The following is a 14239-nucleotide window of genomic DNA, read 5'->3' on the forward strand; positions in this document are numbered from 1 at the left end:
TTGACTGATGGCCAGTCCCCTGCAAGGTGCCTTTTGTTCCAGCCGTTTTGAAAAGCGTGTTTTTCCTATGATAGCCCAAAGCAACCTGGCTGGTTGAGAGAAAAAGCAAGGAACCTGCATGGTGTTAATATGTCTTTGTCGGGAAACGGAAAGTGTTGGCCGGTTCCTCTTAATCCGAACGCGTCCGGGTAATACCAGGCAAGTAAATAAGATGACACCATGCATGCAGGGGTCACTCGTGTGAGGAAGTGCTTGCAAGATTGGGCCCCGTGTCTTTAAGGGAAGAATGACTGGAAGAATGGATGCATCACAGAAGAGCGCTGTTTTCTTCTTTAGACTTGGCTGTTAAATAAAGTTGCTGAAGGGCTGGGGGTGTGTTTTGATGGCTTAGTGTGTCTGCACAGCCAGTCATTTCAGAGTACAGCCACCCAGTAGGCCTGTGCCCAGAGCAGAGCTCTGTTAGTAGCTTTCCAGCGTCATAGTGCAGCCCACTGGTGAGTGTATGTGACGGGTCCTCCTCACCGGGAATTACAATAGCAGCATGCACACGCAGAGGAAGATTCATTCTGGAGCAGTGTCTGTGTGTTTCATTCTGCAGGATTTAAGCTGAGCACCGCAAAGACAGAACGTGCTGATTATACGGCTGAATTCAGGGGTGGAGGGGGGGCATCAATTCTACTGAGCTGGCATTTTCTCGGACACCCGGTCTGAATGGATTCGCGTGTCACTGTCCTGGAATGATGCAGGATGAGGCAGCACGTGACCTATCAAGCTATCAGTGCTCACCTCCGATCAGCCCGTGACGTCAGTCTCAGCTGCCAACTTGTTCAGTTCTCAGACCCCTTCGTGGTTTCTTCCATGCTGCTCAATTGTGCGCCCCACACACATCCCCAGCGCCATCTCAGTACCACCTTCAACTGCCACCTCAAAACTCCTTTGCCCTTACTCCTACAAAAACCTGACCACAGTTAAGCTGCTGGTGTGTAGACACGACTGCCTGCCATGCTGATCAATATTGTCTCATTTGTTCCTTGTATTCTCCCGTCTGTCTGTCTGTGTCTGTCTGTCATTTCTTGCCGTCTATGTAGATTGTAAGGCCCTTGGGGCAGGACCTGTCTGTCGGTTCTGTTTGTACAGCAGCTAGTGCAATGGGGCTCTGGTCCATGACTGCGGCTCCTAGGAGCTATTGCAGTACAAATAATACTGCAGTCTATGAACTCGATCCTCAAGAAATAGTTACATTTTGGATGATATTTCTTGAAATGCACAGGCACTTGCAAATATGAGTGCCATCAGCATTCCAGAGCATTGTGTGGGGGTCCCTTTGCAAAGCTAAGATTGCCTCTCTTGTTTTTTTTTCTTTTTCTCTTTCTCTCCCAGGATTCCACTTGAGTGGGACAGTAACGGAGCCGGCAACTGCGACAGAACCAGAGATGACCTACAAAGTGGCCATCAGCTTTGACCGTTGCAAGATCACGTCCGTGACATGTGGCTGTGGGAACAAGGACATTTTTTACTGCGCGCATGTCGTGGCGCTCTCGCTGTACAGGATCCGCAAGCCAGAGCAGGTCAAACTCCGTCTTCCCATCTCAGAGACCCTTTTCCAGATGAACAGGGACCAGCTACAAAAGTTTGTTCAGTATTTAATCACAGAACACCACACCGAGGTACTGCCCACAGCCCAGAAACTGGCTGATGACATCCTGTCCTCCAACTCTGAGATCAACCAAACACATGGTAATTCTTATTTGCTGACTTATGCTAATATCTTTATGCTGGGGGGATAGAGAGGGGGGCTGGCGGTAGTGATTTCACAATAGTGGACCTGGCCTTCCTTTGTGCCTTGGCTGTCTGCTTCCACACACAGAGAGATGAAAGGGAGCAAATTAAATTGATGTTCAAGTGCCTGAGTTAGTATCACGTTGGCATTCGACATTTGGATCTGCTTTGGTCTCTGTTGTTAGTTTCATGTTTATTCATTGACCGGTGGATCATACAGATAAAATACAACCAAGGGTCACAGATGATGTGCAAGAAATGGCACAGAATAGAGGGGGAGGCTGCACGTGCTTCTCTCCTCTAAGGAGAATCCTTTGTGGGTTAAAGCGTAGCACGGGACGGGAAGTCAGGAGAACTGTTTGATTCTTGGCTCCGCTCTGGCCAACTCACCTAATCCTTGTCTACACCAGAGAAATCTTGGAAAACACTCCCTCTTCCCACCCCAGGTCTGCGCCATCGATGTGCGGTGCCCTGGAAGCTGAGCCTGCCTAAAGCCGAGTTAGAAGATGCACTATTTAAAATGCTGGGCATAGCAAGGCTTCGAACGTTGCTATCTCCAATGGAGCTAACCCAGTGGGAGCCAAAGGCTGATGAGGATTTAATTTCTCTGTGCATTAATTTGCCAACTGTAAAATGAGAATACCGATCCTGCCCTACTTCAGAAGGGATGGGGGAGTTTGTGACACTCAATTCACATTTGTAATGTGCTTTGAGATCCTCCTTTGGAAAGCATTGTATCGGTGAGCCCTAGTGATAATTGTATTGGTCCAGTGAGCTGAGCACAACATTTAGTGCCAGGATCTCGTCTGTTCTAATCCAGCTTCTGACATGGCCTGGAGTGAGACACTTATCACCAGGGTTTTCAGAGAGGCAGTGCATCTTCAGCTCTCTGTGGCTTTATTGGTGTCTCAGGGCACGCAGCACCTCTGACAATCATCAGTCTGTGAGTTGCTGTGTCAATCTCTCCAGCTGCAAAATGGAGATGATAATACTTCTCTGCTGCGTAAAGGTATTATTGTGGGGATTAATGTATGTAAAGTGCTCTGAAGATGGAAGGCCTGATATAAGGGCTAAGTATGATCAAAACTGGTCTGAATCCCTGTGTAGATCAAAGTTAGCATGAGCAAAAATGGCGGCAACTCTCGGTTGTGAACCTAACCATTGGAGTTTCGCTGGTGGGAGAGCCAGTCTGAACCATTTCACAGCACTTCTTTCTCCAGAGTTGGAAGAGCCTGAAGACCCTGTCCAAGGGGAATGTATTGGTTGCTGTAGAATCAGCAGATAGAATCCTTCATGCTTTACAGATGCTTTCTCCAAGAATCAGGCAGCACACACAATACTGAAGGGGTTTATTCACAATACCGGGAAGTCTGAGAAATCAGCTTCAACTTCATGGGGTTACAGTGGTCAATTATATACCCTTTCTTATCGATTACATAGTAAGTTTAGATTCTTTATCTATTCACTTACAAATACAGACATTGTTCCATCTGGAGAGAAACAACAATGATAATGGTAGTTACATACATGCAGAGACACTTAAATACTTTACTTGCATCAAGGATGTTAGGGTTACACTCGGTGGGGGGTAGGGTGGAGGGAGAAGGGAGGGGGGATCTTTACAGACAGACAGAATTTCTAAAAGCAAATGTGTTGTTCTTATCGAAATTAAAATCACTAAAGAGGACATCTGGCTACCTGGGTCATCGGATGTCTGCATGAGCCATTGTCCTTGAGGATTAGCCATTTACATGAGTTTTAATGTACAACTTGTTAGCTGAAAACAGTCTCAAGCCTTACACATCCAAAATCATATTGATTACGAGTCTTGTAAAAGTACAGACGGTTTTTATTTAGGGTCTAGCTTTTAAAGTTTGGAGTAATGAAATATTCTTTTGAAAAACCCTCTCTCTATATAGACTAACGAATTATCTTGATCTGACAAAGCAACACATGCTTGCTAAAAGTAAGGGTCTGGCTTTCTAAAACATCGTGGTTAGCTATCCAGTTTCATAAAAGAGATCGCTCTAACGCCAAAACTTAAATACCACATGCCGTGACACAGACACGCTTCTGGGGGTAGATGTCAAGATCCATAATGCCAATCGATTTCTCTCAGTCCATCATGATTCAAAGCATGGCTCAAAGAACTAAAGATAAAGCATCAGGTCCCTCAGATGACTCGTGTTTCAAATGGCCCAGTAGAAAATTTGAGTGTTTTGAAGCTTGTTGTCCAGGTTTTAGCTTGTGAACTGGATCAGTTTGCAACCTGTTCTGGGTGCCACCATTGCAGTTATATGGAAAGTGCATCTTGAGCAACAAGGCCTAAATGAAGGAAGCAAGGAAGTTCTGCAACCTCCATCTGGAGCGGTTATGTATCTGACAGAGAGAGGGTATACCAGAGATTCTTCTAACAGCTGAAACTGGAAGAAATCTGAGGTAGGCCTAGTCTGTTTTTCCCTTGCCCTGTCCTTCCTTGCCAGAATCTGTGCTATCCTAAGACAATCTCTGTCTCTTCTTGACGCTGTGATTTTAAAACATGTACATTTTTTTTATTCGCCCATCTCTTTGGGAAGTTGATTCAATTCCCCTGAAAGTTCCATCAGATGGAAACACTTTAAATGGTATTTTTAAGATGCATTTCCTAATTCCACCGTCCCTAATTGTTCCTACTCTTGTCTAGCTGAAATCCTCCTGGTGCCAAGCTTTAGCTCTTCTTCATCGTCTTAAAATCTGAGGCGTCTTCCAGCATGCTAGCCTCGTCAGCCCAAATCTTAGCCAGCTCTGCCAGCAGCCTGAGTTTCTTCATCTTGGAGAAGGAGCTGTCTTCCCTGAAATCCCACGTTTCCGTAAAGAGCAAGCATTTAAACGTGAGATCAGTATTAAATCTTCCATACCTGGCTCCGCTCAGAGCAGAGGCTGCCTTTTATAAAGATGCAAGTATCGATCTGATCACTCGGTGTCCTGCCGCTTTGATTCACACTCACTAACCAGCCCTGCTCCGAGCTGGGAACCCTTCAGTGCAGCAAGTCATGCAGAGGCAGCGTTGTCTAGTGATTAGTGCAAGCAGCTGGGAACTGGGTATGTTGGATTCTTCACCTCATTGACTTGCTGGGTAAGCATAGGCCAGTCACTCGGCCTTTTGTGTGTGTCTCTATTGCCCCATTTATAAAATAGGGATGATAATGTTCAGACGCCTCCTAGAGGTGCTTTAGATTCCTCTGCAAATTCAGAACAGCCAGCATGGAGAGTCATGCGCAATCAGCTGCATCTGGGAGCCCATTTGAGGCTTGAGAGTCACTAGCATTAGGGCTTGAGAGTCCTGTTACTGGTGCAGCAGTGGTGATCCACCTATTTACCGTGGTGGGCTGCATAGGCAGCTCTCTGTGCATTATGTGGGCCGCATCCACACAATACATGTACTAACCTGTACATCAGAAAAAAAAGTTTAGTATTTGTTATTTGACATCAATGTATCATTCAGGCCGACCCAGTGCCTTTCATTTCAGCCCTGGAAGGTGTCTACTGAGAGCGTTTTAAATGAGCAAAGCAAGTCACGATGTTCGCTGGTCAAATGAATTGATGTACTGCAAGGCTGGTATGGCGAATTTGCCACCCTTGCTTCCGCGCCACTGTTGACGGTACAGCTGGGCTGAGCGCATGGAGAGCGGCAGCGGCAGAGCCTGCCTGCAAAGAGGGGGAGCCCTGCTTGGTGTGGGGCGCTCCCCAACCAGGGGCTGTCCCCTCCCCAGGGACAGCCCCTCCCCAGACTGCCCCCCCAGTGAGGGAATGCCCCCCATCACCCAACTCCCCAGAGACTTTTCCCCCAGCATCCAGACCCCCCCCAACAATGGGCTGGCACGGGTGCCAGCTCTGCAGAGATAGGGTGCCCTGCCCAGGGCAGGACGCTCCCCGCCCCAGAGATTTGCTCCATCCAGCATCCAGTCCCCTGCCGAGGGACTGCCCCCTATGCACTCAATGCCCCACATCCAGGGAGTGTGCCCCTGTATCTAACTCCCCAGCCACCAGTCTCCCAACCTAAAAGTCGGTCTTCCATGCACCAGCTACAACCCCCTCCCTGCATCCCTGTCCCCTGCACTCCTCTTGCTGCATCCCCCACAGTTCTAGGCCCCTGCACCCTCCGCCTCACGCCTGCTGGTCTCCTGCCTCAGCTGCACCTAGCTGTGCTCTGCAGCCTGCCTGCTACTCCGATCGGAGTGCCAGCAAGCCTGCTTCCACTGGGGTCACTGGACCCCGCGATCCTGCGGGGTGGGGGTGCTGAGCACTCATGCTGCTGGGCCTGATCCTGCTCGTAGGGGAGGGGGGGCTGATGCCACTGGGCCTGATTCTGCATCACTGCATTTTTGTGGGCCCCTCACTGGCTCTGCGCCCGGGCAGGTGCCTAGGGTGACCAGATAACAAGTGTGAAAAATTGGGATGGGGCTGGGGGAGTAACAGGCACCTATATAAGAAAAGCCCCGAATATTGGGACTGTCCCTATAAAATCAGGACATCTGGTCATCCTATAGGTGCCTCTCCCACCCCGCCCGCGTTACAGCCCTGAGGATGTTACATGGGCCGCTGTGGTCTGCTGATCGGGCCACGGGTTGAGAACCACTGCTGTAAGGAGTCCGTTAATTTCCATGCTGGGCTCAGATCTGCTTGAATCCCCTTCCTAGCAGGACACTTGGGATCTCCAGCAGTCAAGGGACGCAGCCTAACAACAGAGCCAAAGTATCGTGCTTGAGACATGAGGATTCCATCGAACCGGGCCTGCCGGAGGGCCACTACATGATCTCTTTCTGTCCCAGTCTCTGCATCATGAGATCTGCTTGACTGGAACATTGCAGAGAGCAAGGGGCTCATAACGAAAGTGTCTCCCACTCTTAACCCCTCCGTGATCCGAGTTTTCTTTGACAGCTTTGATAAGGTGACCACAGAGACTTTCATTCTTAGCATTTTCTTCTGAGTGCAGACTCATTGGCTTGCAGTAAAGGTCAGTGGAGCACAAGACGGTGGGGTTGCTGTCATTAACGCTGCAAATCAAATTTTGTTTCCTGTCCTTTTTCCTTGGGCATGTGCCCTGGGTGGTAATGCCTGGCTTTGGCGCCAGCAAGGGAAAGCTGTTCAAGGGGCAGACTGATCTGGTGGTAGCTGTTTCTGCTGCGGTACAAGCCAAACGTACTGGAAGGCTTTCTCTCCCCATCAGCACTCCACACCCACTTTCTACTCCTGCTAGCTGCCTGCTCTCTTCCTCCCCCTCTGGATGAGCGGATTTACCTTCATCCCGGCCCCTGAGAGTTCATGGCACTTGGATTCATGCTTTGCACAGAGATGACGATGATTTTGTTTGGTGGAAAGCATGGTTCTGCCCCAAGGAACTTGCAGTCTAAGACGATGGAGCTGGATGATAATAAAGCACATGGGGCAGATGCATGAAGAAGAGCAGTTTTGGTTTGCATGTGGGTTTCTCTGGCGGATGCCCCTCAAGTGGGGATATTGCTGCTGAGCCGCGTGAGAGAAGTGTGTCTTTGAGGAGCTAATGGAGGTGGAAAGATCAGGAGACTCTTTAAACTGGTCAGGGGAAGTGTGTTCCAAGTGAAAGGGTATTGCAGGAGAAGGCTATGAAGCAGTGATGAGTCAGGATTCAGAGGAAAAGGGCTCAGGAAGGCAGTAGAAGGAGATGGAGCCCAGAGGGCTCTGAATAGCAGCAGTGGTACACTAACAACACTGGCCAGTTTTCACTATTGCAGCTCTGAGAAGCAGCAAAAGCACTGGCTGCAAGTCAGTCTGCAGACTCAGGAAGACAGCTCTGCATGAGATTATATTTGGTTCATGTTTGGAAGGTTTTCCTCCCTACCACACGAGCTAGCTCTGAAAAAGATTTGAGGGTCCTTGTGGCTCATCTGCTGAACACGAGCACCCAGTGTGGTGATGTGACCAAGAGAGGAGATGTGATCCTGGGCTGCATAAACAGGAGAACTTAGAGTAGGAGCAGAGAGGTTATTTGACCTCTGTATATGGCACTGGTGGGCCTGCCACTGGAATTGTCTCTGCAGTTCTGGTGTCCACAATTCATAAAGGATGATGATAAATGGAGATGGTTCAGAGAAGAGCCAGGAGAATGATTAAAGGATTAGAAAACCGGTCTTATAATGATAGACTCAATGAGCTTGATCGACTAATTTAACCAAGAGAAAGCAAAAGGGTGACTTGATTATAATCTATAAATACTTACCCGGGGAACAAATATTTAATAACGGGCTCCTCAGTCTAGCAGAGAAAAGTCTAACACCGATCCAATGACTGGACGTTGAAGCTAGACAAATTCAGACTGGAAACAGGATGAGAGTAATTCACCACTGAACAGTTTACCAAGGGTCATGGTTTATTCTCCATCGCTGATGGTTTTTAAATCAAGATTGGATGCGTTTCTGAAAGCTCTGCTCTAAGAATGATTTTGGGGCAGTTCTCCGGCCTGTGTTGTGCAGGAGGTCAGAGCAGAGGATCACTGTGGTCCCCCCGGCCCTTGGAATCTATGAATCGATAAGGACCTCAGTGTGTTTAAAATGAAAGAGTTGGTCCTGCGGGTGTTGATAGCAATCCCTCAGGAAAGCTGCTTACTCACCTTGCGCAAGTGGATTCTTGGGGTTTGGATCAGCACTTGTTAGCCAGGAGAGGCAGGGATTGCTGTTTGCCAGAGGCTGGGGATGGCCGATGGGATGGATCACTTAATGATTTCCTGTTCTATTCATTCCTTCTGACACACCTGGCATTGGCTGCTGTAGGAAGACCGGATACTGGGCTAGATGGCCCATTGGTCTGAGCCAGCATGGCCGTTTTTATGTAGTCAGTAGGGGAAAAATAGGGCACTGCTGGGGAAGGGGAGGCACTAGATGGCTTAAACAGATCTTTCCATAACAGCTTCCTCTCTCGCTACTCCGATCACATCAGCCCTTCATCAGATCCCTCCCATTGCCTTCTGCATGAAGCTTACACTTCTCATCCGGACAGCCAAGCCTCTGTCCCATGCCACTGATCTTTGGGCTAGAAGGTGGAGTGTGACTGTTTCACACCTTACATGGTGTTAGTCTCGCTGGTGACATTGCGGGCTCTGCAGAGCCGGGCACCAGGAGGCACAGTAGGGTGCAAGCCTCTCCCTGGAACGTTGAATTTACAAATATCTTCCCCTCTAGGGTCCGTCAGTTCAACTCTTGGTCAGCCCAGGGGTGGTGAAACCCTCCCTCTTCTTTCAATGTGGAGTGTAAATAGAAACTCCGTGAGCACACATGGGTTCTTCTCCGAGTGCTTGCTCATGTCAATTCCAAGCAGGTGCACGCACTCCGCATGCATGGTCATCAGAAGGTTTTTCCCCCAGCGGTACCCGTCAGGTCGGTGCAGACGCCCCTTAGAGTGGTGCCTTCATGGTGCTGTGTATAGAGCCGTGCCGCTCCTTCAGTTCTTTCTTACCACCAGTGATGGTTGTCGGAGTTTCCCCGCCTTCCATTTGCAAGCTTTCTTCTAGTAGCGGTTCCTGTTAGTTTTAAATCGAGTTAGAATTAGTTGTGGTTAGAGGTGTAGTTTAGAATGAGTTAGGGGAGTTCATCCCCACTTGTGGTATTCCCCTTCCCAGGGCATGCCGGGGGCCCAAAGTTTTAAGCCCTGTGGTGCTTGCCATAAACCTATGCCCAAGGGCGACCCGCACGACTCCTGATTCAGGTACTTGGGGGAGTCACACCCAAATCGACCGGTGCAAGATCTGTAAAGTGTTTCGCCCCAGGAGCAGAAAAGAAAGGCGTGCTAGGCTGAAGCAGATCCTGATGGAGGCAGCTCTATGCCCACAGGCCCCGGACCGAGCACCTACCTAGCGTTTTGGTGCGCGCTGTCCTGCGTCGATTTGAGACCCGGTGCCGAAGAAGGGCTTGGCCCCCAAGAGAATCCCGGCGCTGCTTGCCAACGCACAAAGCAGTGCAGCATTGGTCTCATTCGCCGGTGCTGTGCAAGAAGCAAAGGACAGGTCGAGGTCGCTCCCCTACAGTGTGTACCGTGGGAAAGTACGCTTCCATGTCGCGCCCCCAGTCACACTAGACCAAGGAGTTCCCAGAGCTGTCTACACTGCCCCTGCAGAAGCCCGTGAGTCCGGCATGCAGGAACTCTTCAGCGAGGGATAGCGAGTTAGAGGAACTGGAGCTCTCCTCGACGCCAGACACCTTTGAGGCAGCAAGGGACTTGATCGCCATGATGGCCCGCAAGTCCCCGGCTTCGGCAGAGCCGACCAAAGACCTCCGGCACCGCATGTGGTGGTGCCATCGAGAGGCAAGCTGGCAACGAGGTGGCACCAGTTGCCTTCGCCACGGCACCGGTCCCTGAGGCATCGGGGCAGTCACCCTTGCCACTGCACCGCTTGCCTGAACCATGGCACCAGTCACCATTGCCGAGACGCTACTCGATTTTGCCATGGCACTGGGCTGTTTCGTCGTGGTGCTATTCGTTGGTAGATCAGCACTGCCAGTCGCTGCCCCGGCACTGATCACCTGGGTATTGGCACCGTTCGCCATCGCCTCAGCACCGCTCCTCCGAGCACAGGCACCAATCCTCCACGCACTGCTCTCCAGTGCCGCAACACAGTGCTACGACACCGCCATGGTCACTAGGGGGGATTCCCAGTCCTCAGACTTGGATCGTCTCCACCCAAGGGCAGCAGGCGCAGGTCAAGCAGGTGCCGCGCTGCAGAGGACAAGGGGCAGGGCCCGCCCATGGGCACATGGCCAGTTCTATGGCAACTGCCCCAGCAATGGCCCTTTGGGACTCCAAGGGCATACCATCAGGCCCAGGGAATGCACTCAAGTGGCCCTTACTCAGTCATGTCAGAGACACAGACATCCCACACCTCGGAGTGCAGAGCCCCTCCCACGACTGAGGTCCGTGATTGCAGGGAGAAGGAGCCTGCGGCGTCTGCCAGTGAAGGGCACGGTGCCAGGGAGGGCGCCGGCACTGAGGGGTGCCCTGAAGGGAATGTGGAGGAACCGGCCTGGGAGATGCTGGAGGCTGAGAGCCTTGTCCTCCTCTGCCCCAGACAAAACGGTGGCGGCTCGTCGGCCACACTTGTCCCGATGGACGACAGAGCCCATCAGCAGCTTCTGAGACGGGTGGCTCAGAACTTGGGGTTGCAAGCGGAGGAGGTTAAAGAGTCAGCGGACCCGACGGTGGATATCCTGACGCCAGAAGAGCCCTCCAGAGTAGCCTTGCCTCTCATTAAGACAGAGAATAGCAGTCATTGGGATAGTCCAGGCCAGGGCGTTGCTCCCAGAGGCTCATTTCCAGACCATGAAAGCATTGATAAGGGGCTTCAGGAGCTTTCCCACCACCACAATTTGGAGTTGTCCCACCCTTCTAGGCCACATGGCCTCATGCACCTTCATGGTCAGACACGCGAGGCTAAGACTCCGACTTTTCTAGTTGTGGCTCGCATCAGTGTATTGTCCCCACAGGGACAAACTGGACAAGGTGGAATCCATTCCATGTCAAGTGCTGGAAGCCCTGCGGTGGTGGCTAGATCTACAGCCGGTTTGCAGGGGAGCCGTCAGTGGTGCTGGCCACGGATACCTCGGCTCTGGGTTGGGGGGCTCACCTCGGCTCACTCACAACGCACGGTCTGTGGTCCGTGGATGAGCTGTCGGTCCATGTAAATGTCCGTGAGCTTCGGGCAGTGCAGCTGGCATGTCAGGCTTTTCTGCCTCAACTTCAGGGGACAGTTATGTCTGTGATGACAGACAAACCCCAGTAATATTCTATATAGGGTGAATACACAACTCTCTCCTGTGCCGAGAGACCATCAGCCTGTGGGACTTCTGCATAGCCCGCTCTATCCACCTGGAGGCATCATACCTGCCTGGAGTCCAGAACGAACTAGAGGATCATCGCCGCCGTTCCTTCACCACCCACGAGTGGTCTCTCTGCCTGGACATAGCAAGAGACATTTTCCGAAAGTGGGGGTTTCCCCAAGTGCACCTCTTTGCGACGCACTCCAACAGGAAGTGCCATCGATTCTGCTCTTACTGGAACCACAGCCGAGGTTCCTCAGCGGATGTATTCCTTCTCCCGTGGGGCCAGTTCCTGTCATACACCTTCCTGCCATTCCCTCTGATTCACAAGGCCCTCCTGAAAGTCAGGGGAGACAAGGCCTCGGTCATCCTCCTAGTCCCAGCTTGGCCCAGGCAGCACTGGTTCACAGCGTTGCTGCAGCTGTCCATAGACACCCTGGTCACTCTGCCTCTGGGCCCAGATCTTATCACTCAGAACCACGGACAGCTTCGCCACCCCAAAGTGGGCTCGCTGCACCTCACAGCGTGGAGGCTGCGTGGCTGGTTCTAGGGAGGTCATGTGCTTGCAGCAGGTGCGGGAGGTCATCCTTGGTGGCTGGAAGCCATCCACCAGGGCGGCATACGAAATGGAAAAAATTCTCCATCCGATCATCTCAAAAGGGTATTACTCCCGACCAGGCTCCGCTGCCCCTTATACTGGACTACCTGCTGCACGTGAGACCACTAGGGCTAGCTACTTCATCGATGACGGTGCACCTAGCAGCAGCCTCTGCGTTCCAGCCCGGGGAGGCAGATCGGTCTTTGCCCACCCCATGGTGTCACGTTTCCTTAAAGGACTAGAACGGCTTTATCCTAGGGTTTGTCATCCCATCCTGGCTTGGGACCTGAATTTGGTGCTTAATAAGCTAATGGGGCCCTCATTTGACCCTCTGGCTACTTGCTGCCTTCTGTACTTGTCCTGGAAGGTAGCCTTCCTAGTGGCAATCACCTCAGCAAGGAGGGTGTCAGAACTTAAGGCGTTGACCTCGGACCCACCATATACTACAGCTTTCCTCCCCAAGGTGGTCTTCCACTTCCATACAAGTCAGGAAATCTTTTTGCTGGTGTTCTGCCCTAAGCCACAGACTAGCAGCAGGGAGTGTGCCTTCCATTTGCTTGATGTTAGCTGGGCGTTAGCATTCTATCTGGAGCGTACCAAGCCATTTCGGAAGTCGAACCAATGACAGACAGGGTGAGGGGCAATCTGGTGTCATCCCAACGAATTTCGTCATGGATTACTTCTTGTATTAGGACCCGTTATGACTTGGCTAAGATTCCAGCCCCGCCCTGGACAGCACATTCAACCAGGGCACAGGCAACTTTGGCAGTGTTCTTGGCACAAATTCCCATGCAGGAGATTTGTAGGGCTTTGACCTGGTCCTCCATCCATGTGTTCACTTCACGTTATGCCATCACCCAGCAGGCTAGGGATGATGCGGGTTTCGGCAGGGCCGTGCTGCAGTCAGCCATCTCGTGAGCTCTGCCTCCGCGGGTCAGCTTGGGAGTCACCTGCTTGGAATTGACGTGAGCAAGCACTTGAAGGAGAAAAAATGGTTCCTCACCTTTCGTAACTGTTCTTGGAGATGTGTTGCTCATGTCCATTCTGAGACCCACCCGCCTTCCCCTCTTGTCGGAGCTGAATGGCAAAAAGGAACTAAAGGGGTGGCAGGGCCCTATATATGGCACCATGAGGGCGCCACTCCAGGGGGCGCCAGCACCGACTCGATGGGCACCACTGGGGGAAAACCCGATGATCGTGCATGCAGCACGCGCACACCTGCTTCGAATGGACGTAAGCAACACATCTCGAAAAATAACAGTTACGAAAGATGAGTGTCAGCTTTTTTTTAGAATTCGTTACCTATCCTGGTTTGGCTAACACAGCTAGAGCGGTGGCACCATCAAATCTTTTGCCATTGCTGGTAGGAGGGGAGCTTCCCTGACCTACTGCCCTGACCTGTTCCAGTTTCAGTTACTATCTTATTTCCATATGTTGTGTCACTGTTTAAATCATCAGACTTCCTTAGAAAACCACATCTGATCTCGTTTGGTTGAAAAAGAGAGAAGGCTTAGGAGGCCCATCAAAAGACATGATCCTCCACGCCTCCACGTCTCTGCTATTTTTCTCTCTCGTTATAGTTCATTTACTTTCTGGTGCTTGTTTTTCCCCTTGGAGTTTTTGTCCGGGCGGCTTTCATTCACTTTTGTTTTCTCTCCAAACGTCAGAGAAGCAGCCCACCCGCTTTCCGTAATGGCCCATGTGCGATCATAAGACATTCTGAAGTGCTTCAGGGCAGGCCGTGACTCAGCTGGCTTTGAGATCTGCTCCAGGATTTCCTTCTCAGCTGTTGGGCCCTATGCAAATGCCTCAAGACACTTTTGACCTCCCTCAGAGCTTCCAAACAGTCCCATGCGAGGGTGACTGGGAAGAGCTTGAAGCAGAAGTCTTGAGTGCCCTAGATAGGAACTGAGCTTCAAACTGTGCTGCAGTGCAGATCCAACACCATCAGCCTTGTGGTTCTGTTTGGATCCTCGTGGCTGTAGAACGTGCTGCCTTCCCAGCCTTTGTTCATATCTTCTTTGCTCCACTTTCAGTT

The 14239-nt window shown here is 51.2% G+C and overlaps 1 protein-coding gene across 1 annotated transcript in view; it reads left to right on the forward strand.

Annotated features, from left to right (window-relative positions):
- Nucleotides 1-14239, forward strand: part of ZSWIM5 (zinc finger SWIM-type containing 5) — a 150722-nt gene that overhangs the window by 96055 nt on the left and 40428 nt on the right. The window contains 1 exon segment of the mRNA XM_067567835.1: nt 1381-1737. Coding sequence (XP_067423936.1) covers nt 1381-1737 — 357 coding nt within the window.

Source organism: Emydura macquarii, unplaced genomic scaffold (genome assembly GCF_026122565.2).
Source record: "Emydura macquarii macquarii isolate MOO-44397 ecotype Brisbane River unplaced genomic scaffold, CSIRO-AGI_Emac_v2 contig_2805, whole genome shotgun sequence".
Taxonomy (NCBI): Eukaryota; Metazoa; Chordata; order Testudines; family Chelidae; genus Emydura; species Emydura macquarii.